Source organism: Pelophylax lessonae, assembly GCF_965119305.1.
Source record: "Pelophylax lessonae genome assembly, chromosome: 2".
NCBI classification, from domain to species: domain Eukaryota; kingdom Metazoa; phylum Chordata; class Amphibia; order Anura; family Ranidae; genus Pelophylax; species Pelophylax lessonae.
In genome coordinates, this window is record NC_138769.1 from 669,012,487 (window position 1) to 669,029,812 (window position 17,326).

Below are 17,326 nucleotides of genomic sequence, written 5' to 3' on the forward strand. Positions count from 1 at the left end.
TGCCCACCTGTTACTTTCTATTCACACCAATACCAACTTATTTTTTCTTTTTTTTATGAAATAACCATCATTGAGCTCCAATCAAATGAATTTGCCTAGGCAGAGAGAATGTTATAGGGCCAGGATTGCAGTGAGAGTTGTTTCTTCAATTTAAACATATTAGGCAACAGAATTGGAAACAAAAAACGCTTGAGATGGAATTGAACATCTATCTGTTGCCACATAAACCGAGGTGGAAAATGAAATGGCTGCTTTATGAGCATAATGCCTGCATTATAAGGATTTTATTCTGTGCTTGCTTTTCTTCTTTGCATTTGCCCCTGGTATTTTTTAAATTTGATGACTTACCAAAAATTAGGATTTATGTTTGAAGGACCTGTGACAGAAGTTCTTGGAAAACAGTCTTTGGACATTATTTTGTCACAGGCACATAAAACCAAATGAATAAACATTCTCTTATGATAACTTTTTTGATTAATTAATGATCACAGGATATTTAAAGCAGTATTAACCACTTTAACTCTGGAAGACTTACCCCTCTTCTTGACCAGGCCTTTTTTTGCGATACAGCACTGTGTTACTTTAACTGACAATTGCATGGTCACGCGACACTGTACCCAAATATAAATTGCGCAAAATTATAGCATCTACAAACGGTGTGATATATTTTTGGAGTTTTTATTTTTACTAGTAATGGCGGCAATCTGCAGGGCTGCGATATTGCGACGGAAAATCGGACACCTAACCAACACTTTTTGGGGACCAGTGACACTAATACAGTGATCAGTGCTAAAACAATATGCACTGTCATTGTACTAATGACACTGACTGGGAAGGGGTTATCGGGCGATCAAAGGGTTATATGTGTTCCTGCGAGCCAGGCCTTCTTGTCCACATCAGTTTTTGACCTCACACATGTGCTTCAGGAAGAATGGTCAAACATTCCCATAGACACACTCCTAAAGGTTGTGGACAGCCTTCCCTGAAGAGTTGAAGCTGTTATAGCTGTAAAAGGTGGACCAACAAAACATCGAACCCTACGGACTAAGACTGGGATGCTAATAAAGTTCACGTGTAAAGGCAGGCGTCCCAATACTTTTGACAATATATTGTATGTCAGTATGTATACTTCATTTAAGAGCATGCTAAAAATAATCAGAACGGCTTACTCATCATTCTTAACCACTTGCCGACCAGTCACATTGACTGTACTGCGGCAAAGTGGCTGGTTATCGTCTGGCGACGTAGACCTACGTCACCAGACATTCTCCTCTCTCGGCGGCGTGCGCGCACTGCCGGAGGCTCGCTCCCTCTGTATTCAGTTACAGCGGGAGTCGGGCCAGGGGAGGAGCGGCGGTGATCACTGCTGCTCTTCCCCGATTGTTGGGGATCTAGTGTGGAAATCCGCCCGCTTGTGTAAACAAAGCGGGCGGATCTCCTAAGTGACAGGCAGGGTCAGATTGCAGGGTTCAGCATAGTTGAACCTGCGATCTGTCCCTGTGTCACTCAGTCACCTCCCCCCACACACGTTAGTAAGCACCAGGCATACATTAACCCCTCCCTCTCCAATAAAAATTAACCCCTTCCCTGCCAGAATTGCAAAATATGGCCTGGTCAGGAATGGGGTAAAACCTACCGGTCATAAAGCGGTTCAAAATACGCTCATTGAGAATTTTTTTGTCAAAGACATGTAGCTAAATACATTTTGGCCTAAATATATGACAAAAATTGAATATATTGGATATTTTTTAACTGTCAAAGTAGAAAAATATTGTTATTTTTTCAAAATTGTCGCATTTTTTAATTAATATTGCAAAAAATGAAAATCGCACAGGTGATCAAATACCACCAAAAGAAAGCTCTGTTTGTGGGAAAAAAAGGACGTAAATTTCGTTTGGGTACGGCGTTACATGACCGCGCAATTGTCAGTTAAATTCGCACAGTGCCGCATCGCAAAAAGTGGCCCGGACGTAAGACAGCAAAATCCTCCGGTGGTAAAGTGGTTAAATCCGTCAGGTCTCTAAATTGCTACATAATATATCTTGAATTGGGTTTCACAGACTAATAGGGTTTACAGTAGGTATCTGTTAAAAAAAAAAAAAAATCACACAACAAACTGAGCTCCCAAATTCTACATTCATTTGGTCAGCTTTACTCAAAGGTGCTGTTTTTTTTAATTATCAGCTTTCAGTAAACCTCCCTCTGGGAAAGCTATATTTCAAAGTCCACACTTCAAAGTTCACTCCTTTGCTGATGAAGCCCTATTCTATAAATATCCTAATTTATAATCAGTGGATTTCCAATGCCGGAAGTGTGATGCAATTAAAAATGTTAAGCAAATTATAACAGCTTTGCAGGAACCGGAGAAGCATATGGAGAGAGTGAACCATAACTCCTACAATGGGGGGCTTTTTACCAATTATTGCCAAAAGCAGAAATAAGTGTTATCACTGCAAATGGAAAAGTGAATTATGAGGAGGAATCATAGATTTATGTGACATTTGACAAAGAAACAGACTGCATTATCATTTTTAGAAATTCAGGAAACTCTTTAATAAAACAATCCCATAAATATAATGCTACAGAAACTTTAATAAACAACTATTACAAAATATTAACCATATATAAATATCACATGGAGGCAATATATCACATTCCCGTATATATGTTCCTGTATTGCTCTACTGATTCTTCAGAAACAGTGCAGCTCCACATTGTATCCACTTGTTCTGGCTTCCACCACATGGTATGTCAATGTTGGTCACCACTCGGTCCCGCTCAGCACTGGTGTATACTGGCAGAGAGATGCACTCCTCCGGAGAATAGATACCAAGTGTATTCTGTTAATACAATAAAGCATAAAGGGTCAACAATAGCGGTGTCCTTGTATAATTGATAATCGCGATGGCATGTCTGATCTGCAGGCCTAAGGATGTGAAATCTATTTACAAATGCTTTTTAAGACTAGTTATAGAAGAATTCCGCTAAGCATTATTAAAACAGGGGAGTTAATTTTGGTGTGTGGGGCTTTTTGTCCTCAGTGATTCTGACATAGGTCTCAGGGCCTTCAGTTTCCCTCCCATCAGCACAATGCCATGATGGAGTTTGTATCGTATATGGCCGCTACATCGGTGTAAGTATCATTAGTTGTTGTTATTATTATTATACAGGATTTTTTTTTTAGCGCCAACAGTTTGCGCAGCGTATTACAATATAAAGGGAGACCGTACAATTACAATACAATAAAATACAAGAGGGTTAGGAGGGCCCTGCTCATAAGAGCTTACAATCTAAAAGGGTGGGGCAAGTGGCACTCTCACACTCCTCCCTCCCCTCTGGATTAAAAATTATTTTTATTCTGGGACTTTTATCCCTACAGACTACTGTGTCCTGGGATATACTCAGACCAACATACCAGATATTAGTCTTGTGGTCCTCTCAATTATAGGAGGGAATACCCACCGCTATCTTATATTGAAGTTTTCTGTATTAATTTCTGTAGTAAATCGACACCACTAGTGTAAGTTTCCTTCAGTATCAACACAGATTTTTTTAAGGTGAGACCTTGTTTACCTCCCCTTTTTTCTTCTCTCACCCCTCCTTCCCCTCCCCTTTCCACTGTCCTTCCCCCCACCCCCTCCCATCCCCATTTTTCCTCTCCCCCTTTTTTCCAACCCCCCCTCCCGTATCTTCATTCCCCCCCCCCCTTTTTTTTTTCATCCCCTTCTCACCTCTTACATATCCTCTTTTACATTCATATCTGGATTGCTTTATGTATAAGTTAATGTGGTTCTCATTTGTAATACAATAAATGTGTCCCTGAAACCCCCCCCCCATCCCTCCCATCCCTCCCATCCCTCCCCACCCCTTCCCTCCTGCGGTTCCAGAGGATATTTCTGTTGTGCTACTGGTCCCTTATATAGATATGCCAATGTTGCTCCAGTGCCTTCAAATATCAATACTGCTTCTATCTGAGCTGCCAGGCCCTGATGGATTGGTAATCTACTAATTGTACTATTACAGCTCTGTCTAAAAGGTGGCCATACTCGTCTTTAATACAATACCTTCACTTTTAGGGTGATTCCCCTCTTTTTGTCCCACGTTTATCAGTGTTTTAGGGAGTCACTGCTCTATACTTGATACATCTGTCTGGCTACCGGGTGTGTCCCCACATCTGCCTCTGCCCCTATGCATGCTGCTCCTGGCCTTTGGGATCCTAGATATGAAAATCATATTTTTATGCACTGTGTTTCTACGGTAAAAGGTTTTTCCATATATGTAAAATAGAGGATTGTTTTTCATAATGTATTGATTGGGATTCTTTTTGTAGAACCTAAATGAAAGTTTACAAAAGAAAATAGGCTCCTGAAGAAGCGTATTATCAGGAAACATGTTGAGCTTAATCTACTGTATATTCTAACACTATCAGGTTTATTGCTCCATCAGCCAGGTGCTGGAGTGGCCTAAGCCAATTAATTATGTAGTGTTTTTTGACTGTTTTATATCATGTATACATGTATGTTTTAGTTTTTAATGGTTTTGAAAAAAATTTGTACTTTTATAATAATCGTGCCTTCAAAGTCCCAATGTTTCCCAACATGCAGCTCCTTACACATTATAATTAGTAGAATGTTGCACTTTATTTTAATTTTTTTACCCACAGTACCACCCTAGTTCAATTCATCTCCAAGTGATAAAAAAGGTTAATAACTGTGGGGAGGGGGGTGAGCTGATGGAAGAGTTAAAAGTTCAGTTTTAGGTGGAGGCAGCATAGGCTTCCCTGCAGAAATATGTTTTCAGGGATCGCCTAAAGGTGGCCAAAGTGGGAGATAGCCAGACAGAATGAGGTAGAGAGTAAATAATTCCATAGGATAGGGGAGGCTCTGGAGAAGTCCTGGAGATGAGCATGGGAAGAGGAGACCAGAGAGCCAGGAGAGCAGAAGGTCTCTGGAGGAGTTTCGAGGACACTTTAGGTAATATTTGGAGACAAGATTGGTGTAGCTCAGGGCACAGTGTGAATATTTCCTCTAGTTTCCTCTCAAAAACCAAGAACATAGCTGTACTGTGTATGACTGTAGTAGTCATGTTATTGAATATAAAATATAGCCTGTAGAGTTATATGAGAATATTATGAGTTGATTATAAACTCCATTGGGGGAAGGCACTAAGGTGAATGATTCACTGTCCCTATTGTGGTCTTAAAGTGATTGTAAAGCCCCCTTTTTTTTTTTTTAAATAACAAACATGTTATACTTACCTGCCCTATGCAGTTGGTTTTGCACAGAGGCCCAGATACTCCTCTTTTCGGGTCCCCCTTCTGTGCTCCTGGCTCCTCCCTCCTGTTGAGTGCCCCCACAGCAAGCAGCTTGCTGTGGGGGCACCCAAGCCGAGTCACAGTTACCTGTGTCCATTTAGACACCGAGCCATGACCCGGCCCCACCCTCGCTCTCTGCTGATTGGCTGACTGACTTTGATTAACAGCAGTGGGAGCCAATTGCACTGGGGTCTCAGCCAATGAGGAGAGGAGTCCCAGGCAGCTGAGAAACTCCTGCAACATCGCTAGATAGAGATGGTCTCAGGTAAGCATTGGGTGGCTGCTGCACACAGACGGTTTCCATATCCTAAAGCATAGAATGCATGAAGATAAAAAACCCTTTCTCTTTACAATCCCTTTACCCTGGATTCCCTATTCATGCCCTGGGTAGCTACATTCCATAGGAGTAAAAAGCATGCGGTTAATATGAACCATTAAAGACATCCTGCTATTTTGTAGTCCACAGTTGTTACAAAGAGAACATTTTTTTTAATGTTCCTGGGTAGGCTCAAATCCTAGCACAAGAGTGTTTATGTATTATAAAAATGATCTGCCTAACTGTCTAACTATCTATTTGTACATGAGGACAGCCATGTTTCCTTGCTACACATTCTGGATCTGCTTCCCGGTTAGTACCCTAAAACAGTGGTCTGTGAATCACTGATGATCCACAAGAAAATTTTGGTGGTCCCCAGGGGTTTTGCCGCAAATCAACATTGTATGTATATCACCCAATGTATATATACACTGCTCAAAAAAAATAAAGGAACACTTTTTATTCAGAGTATAGCATCAAGTCAAATAAACGCCTGGGATATTGATCTGGTTGGTTAAGTAGCAGAGGGGGCTGTTAATAAGTTTTAGCTGCTTTGGTGTTAATGAAATTAACAATGGGTGCACTAGATGGGCAACAATGAGACAACCTCCAAAACAGGAATGATTTTAAAGGTGGAGGCCACAGCAATTTATTTTCACTACTTATCTTTTAAAACAGTTTTTCACCAGTTTTGCATTTGGCTAGGGTCAGTGTCACTACTGGTAGCATGAGGCGATACCTGAACCCTATAGGAGGTTGCACAGGCAGTCCAACTCTTCCAGGATGGCACATCAATATGTGCCATTGCCAGAAGGTTTGCTGTGTCTTCCAGCACAGTCTCAAGAGCATTAAGGAGATTTCAGGAGACAGGCAGTTACTCTAGGAGAGCTGGACAGGGCCATAGGAAGTCCTTAACCAATCAGCAGGACCGATATCTTCTCCTTTGTGCAAGAAGGAACAGGATGAGCACTGCCAGAGCCCTAAAAAATTACCTCCAGCAGGCTACAGGTTTGAATGTCTCTGACCAAACAATCAGAAAAAGACTTCATGAGGGTAGCTTGAGGGCCTGACATCCTCTAGTGCAGTGGTCCTCAACTCCGGTCCTCAGGGCCAACTAACAGGCCAGATTTTAAGTATTACCTTGGGGAGATGCAGACTAGAGTACTGCAATCACCGAGCAGCAAATTATATCACCTGGGATGTATTTCAGTTATCTTGCAAATCTGGCCCGTTAGTGGGCCCTGTAGGCCAGGGTTGAGGACCACTGCTCTAGTGGGCCCTGTGCTCACTGCCCAGAACCATGGAGATCGATTAGTATTTGCCATGGAACACCAGAATTAGCAGATCCTCCACTGGCACCCTGTGCTTTTCACAGATGAGAGCAGGTTCACCCTGAGCACACATGACAGACGTGAAAGGGTCTGGAAAAGCCATAGAGAACCTTATGCTGCCTGTAACATCATTCAGCATGACCAGTTTGATGATGGGTCAGTAAGTGTCGGGGGAGGCATATCCATTGAGGGACGCACAGACCTCTACAGGCTAGACAATGGCACCCTGACTGCCATTAGGTATTGGGATGAAATCCTTGGACCCATTGTCAGCCCCAATGCTGGTGCAGTGAGTCCTGGGTTCCACTTGGTGCACGACAATGCCCAGCCTCATGTGCCAAGAGTATGCAGCCAGTTCATAGAGGATGAAGAAATTGTATCCATTGAATGGCCCCCACGGTCGTCTGACCTAAATCTGATACACTCTGGGACATTATGTTTCGGTTCATCCGACACCACCAGGTGGCACCTCAGTCTGTTTAGGAGCTTAGTGATGTCCTGGTTCAGATCTGGGAGGAAATACCCCAGGACACCATATACATCCCATTAGGAGGATGCACCGACATTGTCAGGCATGCATACAAGAACATGGGGGCCATACAAACTACTAAGTACCATTTTGAGCTGCTGCAATGAAATTTCAGCAAAATGGACTAGCCTGCTGCATAATGTTTTCACTTTTATTTTTGGGGTGTCTTTAAATTCAGCACTGTGTAGGTTGATAATTTTCATTTCTATCAAACAATGTGACATCCTTTCATTCCTAACACATTACCCAGTCCATATCAGTATATATATCCAGCATGATATTTCTCCCCATTGAGATCTGATGTGTTTTCAAAGTGTTCCTTTAATTTTTTTGAGCAGTGTATATGGAACCCATTTATGACTGTTTTGCTTTTAATGCAATCATGTGATTGCTATGATTGGTCATAGTGATCACATTATACACCGGGCCACTCCCAGCAGCTGGGTACTGAGCACCGTGATCCACTGTGTCAACAGAAGTCACAGAATCCCACTGTTGTGCCCCCCAAGGGGAGAACCAATGCTGCTTAGCCTGAAGCTGCCGTCCATTCACAGTATATGGACTGTGACTGCTTATTAGCTTGGCCTTACATGTTATTTCTGTAAAGGGGGGGGGGTTAAAAATGTATTGATAGCAGTGATTGTTAGAAGTTTTCACCAGTACGGGAACATTTTTTTCAATCCTCAGATAACTCTCAGTGGCATGAAGAAAAGCAATGGTGTACAGCTCATGGCCCATTAGAAGATTGGGTACAACTGAACAGTGCCAGCATTGGTAGTTGGCTCTTGACTGTGTAAGAGGTATAGCTACCACTACTGTACCTGTGTAATCCAGGCCATGTAGCAAGGTGGTACCATAGATACACTCGGAGAGTCATGCTGGTTTTCTGAAAGTCGATTTCCATCAAAACTGCATCCTTCCAGCTGTAGTCCGCTGATCTAGCAACACAAACAAAAGAGATCATCAACTGCAGAATCGTGCCTTAGATGCATACTATATATTCGTGACCAGAAGAATGGCGGGTCTGGAGCCTCAGACACACATGTAAATAACAGGAAGCCAAGGAATGCACTGTGATGTGTGAGAAGAGGAAATCCAACTTCAAAACAAACACCTCAACTATTCCTCATTGTTAGCTTCTAGGGGACTGGAATTTGCTTTTGCAATAAAAAAAACATGTAGAAATGTCAGGTGTTATTGTTTTAGAGCAGGATTACTAAAATAAAATTCAGTACGGTCAGTAGAATTTTCTTCCAGCAAAGGTCCAAGTCTTATGTTTGTGCTATGATTTACATTCTTCACATCACAGCCTCCTGTACGTATCACAGTCCCCCCCCCCCCATCCTTTTGGGCCTTATCACCCTGGCCCTCATGGTACAATACAGAGTTCTAATGTGTGGGCACCTTTTATTGTGAGGTCCAGGAAGTGGCGGTGCATTGCGCATTTAAGCACGTCACATTGTGTCTTTTTTCTTTCAACTTTATTGAAATGTTACAATTACATTTCTTTCTTTTATTATGCAACACTGTTGAGCCTTCAGGTGAGCTCAAGTGAGTTGCCAAAAAATGCATTGTAAACAGCTTGCAGATACCTATGTTCTTCTAGTGCAGGACAACCTAGTTCTTTGCAGAAGTGTGTATAAGCCTTTAAATCAGTGTTTTCAGTCCACCCTTTACATCCTTCCTAGACTCCCCTGTTACATCATAGTCCCCTATGCTCCCCGCCAGGCTAGGTTCACACTGTTTTGGCCCACATGGAAGAAAAATATATTTAAAATATATTTAAAAAAAAAACATTTTTTATTTTTCCCAAATATATTGGAAATATATTTGAAATGCTACAATTTTGGCCATATTCAATATATTTCTAAAAATTTTTTATCCCAAATATATTGGAAATATATTTGAAATGCTACAATTTTGGCGATATTCAATATATTTCAAAATATTTTTTCCCTAAATATATTGGAAATACATTTTTCTTCCATATGGGGGGTGGTAGAGGTTGTGAGACAGTGTATAAATTGCACCTATTCCCGCACCCACAACTACCTGCAGTCACACTCACAGCACATGTGAGGGGAAGAGAGAGGGGGAGGTGGAAGGGGATGGGGAGAAGGGGCAAGGAATGGGGGGAAGGGGGAGGAGAAGGGGATGGCGAATGGGGGGAAGGGGAGAAGGGGGAGGGGAAGGGGAGAAGGTGGAGGGTAAGGGGAGAAGGGGGCGGGTAAGGGGAGAAGGGGGTGGGGAAGGGGAGAAGGGGGTGGGGAAGGGGGCGGGGAAGGGGAGAAGGGCCACGGAAGGGGGAGGGGAAGGGTAGAAGGGGGAGGGGAAGGGTAGAAGGGGAAGGGGAGGGGGAGAAGGGGAAGGGGAGGAGGGGAACGGGAGGGGGAGAAGGGGAAGGGGAAGGGGAGGGGGGTGGGTAGTTCTCCTTTCAGAATTAAATGTCTCAGCGGGAGAAATCACTGCATCAAAACCACTTTTGTTGATGTGGGTATCAATCAGTTTTTTTCATTCAACCTGTTGTTCAACCTGCTAGTTGCACAAAAAAAAAAAAAAAAGAAAGACAAAAAGGCTGTGCGTGTTCTCCGCTTTAGTTAGAATTTACTTTTGCATTAACAGATCCTGTTAGCAGTGAAGATCACAGGGAATGAATGGATCTCATTACGTGACACGTGCACACCCGTTTCATTTTAATATAAACGCCTAAACATAATGGCAAATTAAAGACACCTAAATGAGCTGCTATTATCATCAATCAACTTCCTTTAATTATTCTCTAATTGTTCTGAATACAAATCCAGCTATTCAAAGCTAGGCGTACTTTAATGGAACAACATCGTTAAACACCATTTGGTGTGGCTGAACAATGCTCAACCCAAACACAAATGAGGCCAAAGTAAATAAAATCAGTGAGAGGGGAATATTACACCCACGGAAAAACAATGGAGACATATAAGCAATCAACAGGCAGCTGCTATCTCCTGGACTCCTGTCGCCTGCTGTTATGGTTACAGTACAGAAGTCTATTAAATAATATGATGTTTGGGGTTTATTAGGAGCTACATTTTGCCTTTTATTTTTCTCAAGTGCTATTCACGTCATACAAGTGGTGACGTCCATTTAACAAGTGTTCTGTCCTGGAGAAAGGTCTCTGTAGAATATAACACAGGAAGTCATTTGGTGGTACCCTATTCAACAGTAGAAAGACCATACAGTCTAATAGGTTCTGGAATCAGCTGCAGTGCAGACTCCAAATTTGTGTTCTCATAGACAAGTTCCTGCCATTGTCAACCACTTTACTGCATGTAATACAAAGTAATAGGATTACAAAGGAGACATAATAAGAAAAACACATTTCAAATATAATAATGTGACAGGGCTAATAATACCATGAACAAACATCTATATGTGTGTGTAAAATCCCAATGTCTTTATAGTTAATAAGGCTGGGTTCACACTATTGCGATGTCAGACATTGCAAGTGATTCGCCCCGCATTGCTGTGCAGATTACATGCAATGTTTGTGCAATGGGAATTCAGCCATACAGATTGTATGGCTAAATTCGCATTGCATCCGGACCAAAATGTTGTAGGACCCTTTTTTCGTCTGCACTGGAATCGAATCGCATGGGTGTTCACGACTATGTAATCCGATTCCTGCACCATTTCACAGTTCGCACTGCGAACAGATCTGGGGGTGTCATTAAGTTTGTATTGACACCCCCAGCATTTTGCATAGGGCAGTGTGAACTGCCTGCAAGAGACATGTGATACAGGAACCCGCAAAGGAATCGCGCTGGTTCCCGGATTGCATATGTGTGAACCCAGCCTAAAGAATGAGCTCACTTTTAGTAACATGTTACGCCCATATTGAGGGTGCACATCCCTCGATACCCAATTGTGACAGCGGGCAGACATCCTCTCCCCACACCTGCTGTCACAATTTAAAAACAGTGCAGCTCTGTGGGGTTTCACCCACACAGCCAGGCAATTCATTCACAGAGTTCTGTGACTGAATGAACTACAAGTACCATCTTCCACAATGGCAGACAGCTTGTAGTTTTCAATAAACTGCAAGGGTGCTGGTGAGCACTCTTGTAGTTCATGGATTCTTCCTGGACTTCAGTAACTGTCTGCCTGTACAGGAGGTACGGGCTGACAGCTGGCTTAGAATCTGAAGGAGCCTGACACTGAACTTGAGATCTGTTGATCATAGGTGCAATGCTCTGCAGGCTCCTAAGAAAAAAAAATTCATATTTTTTTTTTACGTAAAGGTATCCTTTAATATATAGTGCAAGTGCATAGTATCCTTTCATATTCTAGTGTAATGGCAGCATTGCCACACTGAGCAGTCTGAGTGTGTTGCCGCAGTTCCCTTGCGCCTTGTATCCACTATTGCAATTAGTGAGGGTATTCCTCTGTGGGGTGCCAGGGGAGTGAAGTGAGGAATTGGGTTAGTGCTTCTGTGAAAGGATACACAGGGGTTGACCATCCTATAACAAAGTCCTCATGGCAAGAGGGTGGGAACAAGTGCCTGTGTACTTTTTAAGGGCTCTGGATGGAAGTAGCGGTAACAGTGCAACCTGTGGTGTTTGACACTTAGTCATCCACCCAAGATGAAGTTCTGAATGGTGGAATTTTTACCATCAATTTGAAAGTGAATAAACTCAAACACATTCCTGGCTTCCTGATAGAAGTAATGGGGATAATGTGTCTCCTTCCTGCTATAAAGATACAGTATTGGTCTCAAAACCAGGAAAAACTTGTCTTATCTTTCCATATTGATTGTCCCTTTTTAGGTTCAAGCTTTACCCATTATGGTAGGCATACCCCAAAGGGGTCTTCAGGGTCTGGGAACCACAGACCTGGTGCTGTAAAACACCATGCAGCTAACTACACTTGAGTGCCCAAGCAGAATCCAATGCCAAAAGCAACATTACAGGCTATCCTCACAGTGTGAGGTCCAGGTACTGCTTCCAAAGTACTAAGTTTACTGATCTGGATGCACTGCCTTTAATGATATAGTAGAAGGCAGTGAAGAGTTGACTAAAGAATCCAAAATAAGAAAACAAGTTAAGCATAGAAAAACCTCTCCAGAGAGGAGAAGAGGTCCACCCCCTCGGGACAACTCACAGGTCTCACAGAGTGTAATAGGATTTTAAGGGTACATGGGGGGGGGGGGGGGGATGGCATGTCCAAAAGCTTTTGCCAGTGTCCAATCACCAGAAAGTAGAAGCCTATAAAAACGGGGGTCTAAGAATATCCACAGTGCCCTGTACTTTATATGTAAAGTGATTGTAAAGGCAGGACATTTTTTACCTTAATGCATTCCCAGCAGTTTTACTGCCCCCTCACCCCCCTTATACTTACCAGAGCCCTATTTCAATTCAGCAATATGCCCATCCACAGCAGAACTTTCCTGTCTCTCTCTCCTCGTAGGACAGAGAGGCAGCAGCAGGAGCCTTTGACATAAAGTCGTTTGAGGAAGGAGCAGGGGGCAGGATCGAATCACGCTGTATCTATAAATGTAAACAGCCCGGTTTTGGAGCAAGCATGGTTTGGGTGCATCTTCATATGTAGCAGCTTCCTATCGGGGCGCACAGAGGAGCTAAGAGCGCAGACCCCAGAAGAGGAGGTTTGGGGCCGCTCAGTGTAAAACCATTGTGAGATTAACATGCTTATTATTTAAGAAAAAAATAAATGTTTACAACTCCTTTAAGATAAAAAGTTTTGGCTAAGCTTACACTTTTAGGATCAGACTAGACCTAATCAGGAAGATCTAAAGTATGGAACATCTACAAGTATAGTAAATCCGCCAACCATCACATTGCACGGTATGTACCATTAATAGTGGATTAAAGTGGTTGTAAAGACACAAGGATTTTTACCTTCATTCAATGCATAAAAGGTAAAAAAAATCTTCCGTGTGTAGCAGCCCCCTCTAATACTTACCTGAGCCCACTCTCAATCCACGGATGTTCACAAGATAATGAAAAGAAATGGCTGCACTCAGATCTCAGATGTGGTCAAAATACAGGTTTATTGGACATCCCAATGTGGCAAAAAAGTGGCAAGGTAGACGCGTTTCACACACTAATATGTGCGCTTAATCATTACAAGGAAAAACTGGTGTAACATCTCAATATACACACACATGTGTGTGTATATATTGAGCTGTTATACCAGTTTTTCCTTGTGAATGGATACACACAGCAGCAACTCAGCTCAGATGCCCTCATGGCAAGGTGCTTGCTGTGGGGGCACTCGACAGGAGGGAGGAGCCAGGAGTGACGGCGTAGGACTCGAGAAGAGGAGGATCCAGGCCACTCTGTGCAAAACCATTGCACAGAGAAGGTAAGTATTACATGTTTATTATTTTAATGAAAAAAAAAAAAATTAAAGCTTTACAATCACTTTAATCACTTGCCAACCAGTCACGTTGACTGTACTGCGGCAAAGTGGCTCGTTATCGTCTGGCGACGTAGATCTCTCCGAGCCGCCGGAGGCTCGCTCCCGCTGTATTCAGTTACAGCGGGAGTCGGGCCAGGGGAGGAGCGGCAGTGATCACCGCCGCTCTTCCCCGATCGTCGGGGATCTTGTGTGGAAATCCGCCAGCTTTGTTTACACAAGGCAGGATCCGATTGCAGGGTTCAGCATAGCTGAACCTGCGATCTGTCCCTGTGTCACTCAGTCACCTCCCCCCACACACGTTAGTAAGCACCAGGCATACATTAACCCCTCCCTCTCCAATAAAATTAACCCCTTCCCTGCCAGTGTCATTTTTACAGTAACAGGGCATATGTATAGCACTGATTACTGTAGTAATGTCGCTGGTACCCCCAAAAGTGTCAAAAATGTCAGTCAAGGGTCCGATCTGTCCTCCGCAATGTCGCAGTCCCGTAAAAAAAAAAAATCGCAGATCGCCGCCATTACTCGTTAAATAAAAACGCAATAACTTTTGCGCAAACCAATAAAAATACGCTTATTGCGATTTTTTTTACCAAAAATATGTAGCAGAAAACAATTTGGCATAAAATGATAACAATTTTTTAATTTTTACATTTTTTAGGGGGAATTTCATATAAAAAAATGTGAAAAATATTGTTATTTTTTCAAAATTGTCGCTCTTTTTTTGTTTATAGCGCAAAAAGTAAAAATCGCACAGGTGATCAAATACCACCAAAAGAAAGCTCTATTTGTGGGGAAAAAAAGGACATAAATTTAATTTGGGTACAGCGTTGCACGACTGCGCAATTGTCCGTTAAAATAACGCAGTGCCAAATCGCAAAATATGGCCTGGTCAGGAATGGGGTAAAATCTTCCGGTCATAAAGCGGTTAAAAATACGCTCATTGAGAATTTTTTTGGCAAAGACATGTAGCTAAATACATTTTGGCCTAAATATATGACAAAAATTTAATATATTGGATATTTTTTAACTGTCAAAGTAGAAAAATATTGTTATTTTTTCAAAATTGTCGTTTTTTTTAATATTGCAAAAAATGAAAATCGAACAGGTGACCAAATACCACCAAAAGAAAGCTCTGTTTGTGGGGAAAAAAAGGACGTAAATTTCGTTTGGGTACGGCGTGGCATGACCGCGCAATTGTCAGTTAAAATTGCACAGTGCCGAATCGCAAAAAGTGGCCTGGACGTAAGACCGCAAAATCCTCCGGTGGTAAAGTGGTTAAACAAAAGAGATCCCCATCAGTGCATATACGCTGTATTATATATTATATATGTGCATCTCATTATTTTCCTCTCTCTTTCCACTCTCCAGGAGTCTGCAGAACCATTTTACCTGCGATCAGTGGATCACGGGTGCAATGTCAGTCTCCTGCAGACACTTATGTCAGCTTTCTTGCCTGTGCCACTGTATGGGCTTTTTGTTAGAGAGTTAGAGGAAATGTCAGTGAAACATAGAAGAGTGAACGTAGAAAAAAAAAAGACAGTAGTCCATCAAGTCTGCCCTTTTTTTTTCTTTATTTTCGGTTTTTTTTTTTTACATGTTTACATGCTACACCCTACATATGGCTGTAATGTGTAACATGCTCAGTTTTTGGTACAAACAGTACACGCGCTGGAAATATTTAGTAAACGTAGACATTAAAACAAATATGAGACAATACCGGGTAATTCATGCTGAGCATATGATGAGAAGATTTATAAGTAGGGCATATCAGAAGTCTCTGATATAGGGCTCGAGTTATATACAAATTTCAACTTGTTCTGTAAAAAATAAGCTTGGGCGCACCTCATTTTGCCTCCCAAGATTCTCTATACTAAAAAGGAGGCACAGAAGTCAGCAGGGGCTGGGCTTAGCTTGACTTTTACAGGTAGCATGGGGGGTTGCTTACCACTTATTGTTCTAAAATGCAGGCAGTGTTCACTGAAGGAAGCCTCAAATGATGCACCCTAGCCATACACTTTCAGTGGATATAAAAGACTACACTCCTGTTAAAATGTTAGGTTTCTGTGATGTAAAAAATGAGACAAAGATAAATCATTTATGAACTTTTAAAGTAAAGTCAAGTAAAAATAAAATAATGTGGTTGCATAAGTGTGCACGCACTAATAACTGGGGATGTAGCTGTGTTCAGATTTAGGCAATCACATACAAACTCGTGTTAAATAGGAGTCAGTACACACCTGCCATCATTTAAAGTGCCTCTGATTAACCTCAAACAAAGTTCAGCTGTTCTAGTAGGTCTTTCCTGACATTTTATTAGTCGCATCCTACAGCAAAAGCCATGATCCGCAGAGAGCTTCCAAAGCATCATAGGGATCTCATTGTTAAAAGGTATCAGTCAGGAGAAGGGTACAAAAGAATTTCCAAGGCATTAGATATACCATGGAACACAGTCATCATCAAGTGGAGAAAATATGACACAACAGTGACATTACCAAGAACTGGACGTCCCTCCAAAATGAATGGAGAGACAAGAAGAAAACTGGTCAGGGAGGCTGCCAAGAGGCCTACAGCAACATTAGAGAAGCTGCAGGAATATCTGGCAAGTACTGGCTGTGTGGTACATGTGACAACCATCTCCCGTATTCTTCATATGTCTGGGCTATGGGGTAGAGTGGCAAGACAGAAGAATTTTCTTACGAAAAACACACCCAAGCCTGGCTAAATTTTGCAAAAACACATCTGAAGTCTCCTAAAAGCATGTGGGAAATTTGCGTTATGGTCTGATAAAACCAAGGTAAAAATTTTTGGCTATAATTCCAAAAGATATGTTTGGTGCAAAAACAACACTGCACATCACCAAAAGAGCACCATACCCACAGTGAAGCATGGTGGTGTCAGCATCATGCTTTGGGGCTGTTTTTTTCTTCAGCTTGAACAGGGGCCTATGTCAGGGTAGAGGGAATTATGAACAGTTCCAAATATCAGTAAATATTGGCACAAAACCTTCAGTCTTCTGCTAGAAAGCTGAAAAAGAAGAGAATCTTTCAGCATGACAACGACCCAAAGGATACATCCAAATCAACAAAGGAATGGCCTCACCAGAAGAAGATTAAAGTTTTGGAATGGCTCAGCCAGAGCCCAGACCTGAATCCGATAGAAAATTTGTGGGGTGATCTGAAGAGGGCTGTGCACAGGAGATGCCCTCGCAATCTGACAGATTTGGAGTGTTTTTGCAAAGAAGAGTGGGCAAATATTGCCAAGTCAAGATGTGCCATGCTGATAGACTCATATACAAAAAGACTGAGTGCTGTAATCAAATCAAAAGGTGCTTCAACAAAGTATTAGTTTAAGGGTGTGCACACTTATGCAACCATATTATTTTATTTTTTTTATTTTTACTTCCCTTTACCTAAAAGATTTCA

General features: G+C 42.1%; 1 protein-coding gene across 1 annotated transcript in view; it reads right to left on the bottom strand.

Annotated features, from left to right (window-relative positions):
• Positions 1-2,522: 2,522 nt before the first annotated feature.
• DYNC2H1 (dynein cytoplasmic 2 heavy chain 1) overlaps positions 2,523-17,326 on the bottom strand; it is an 807,725-nt gene continuing 792,921 nt past the window's right edge. The window contains exons 88-89 of the mRNA XM_082246437.1: positions 8,312-8,428; positions 2,523-2,840 (exon numbers count right to left, since the gene is read on the bottom strand). Coding sequence (XP_082102563.1) covers positions 2,682-2,840; positions 8,312-8,428 — 276 coding nt within the window. The 3' untranslated portion in view covers positions 2,523-2,681. The remainder of the gene's footprint in view (positions 2,841-8,311; positions 8,429-17,326) is intronic.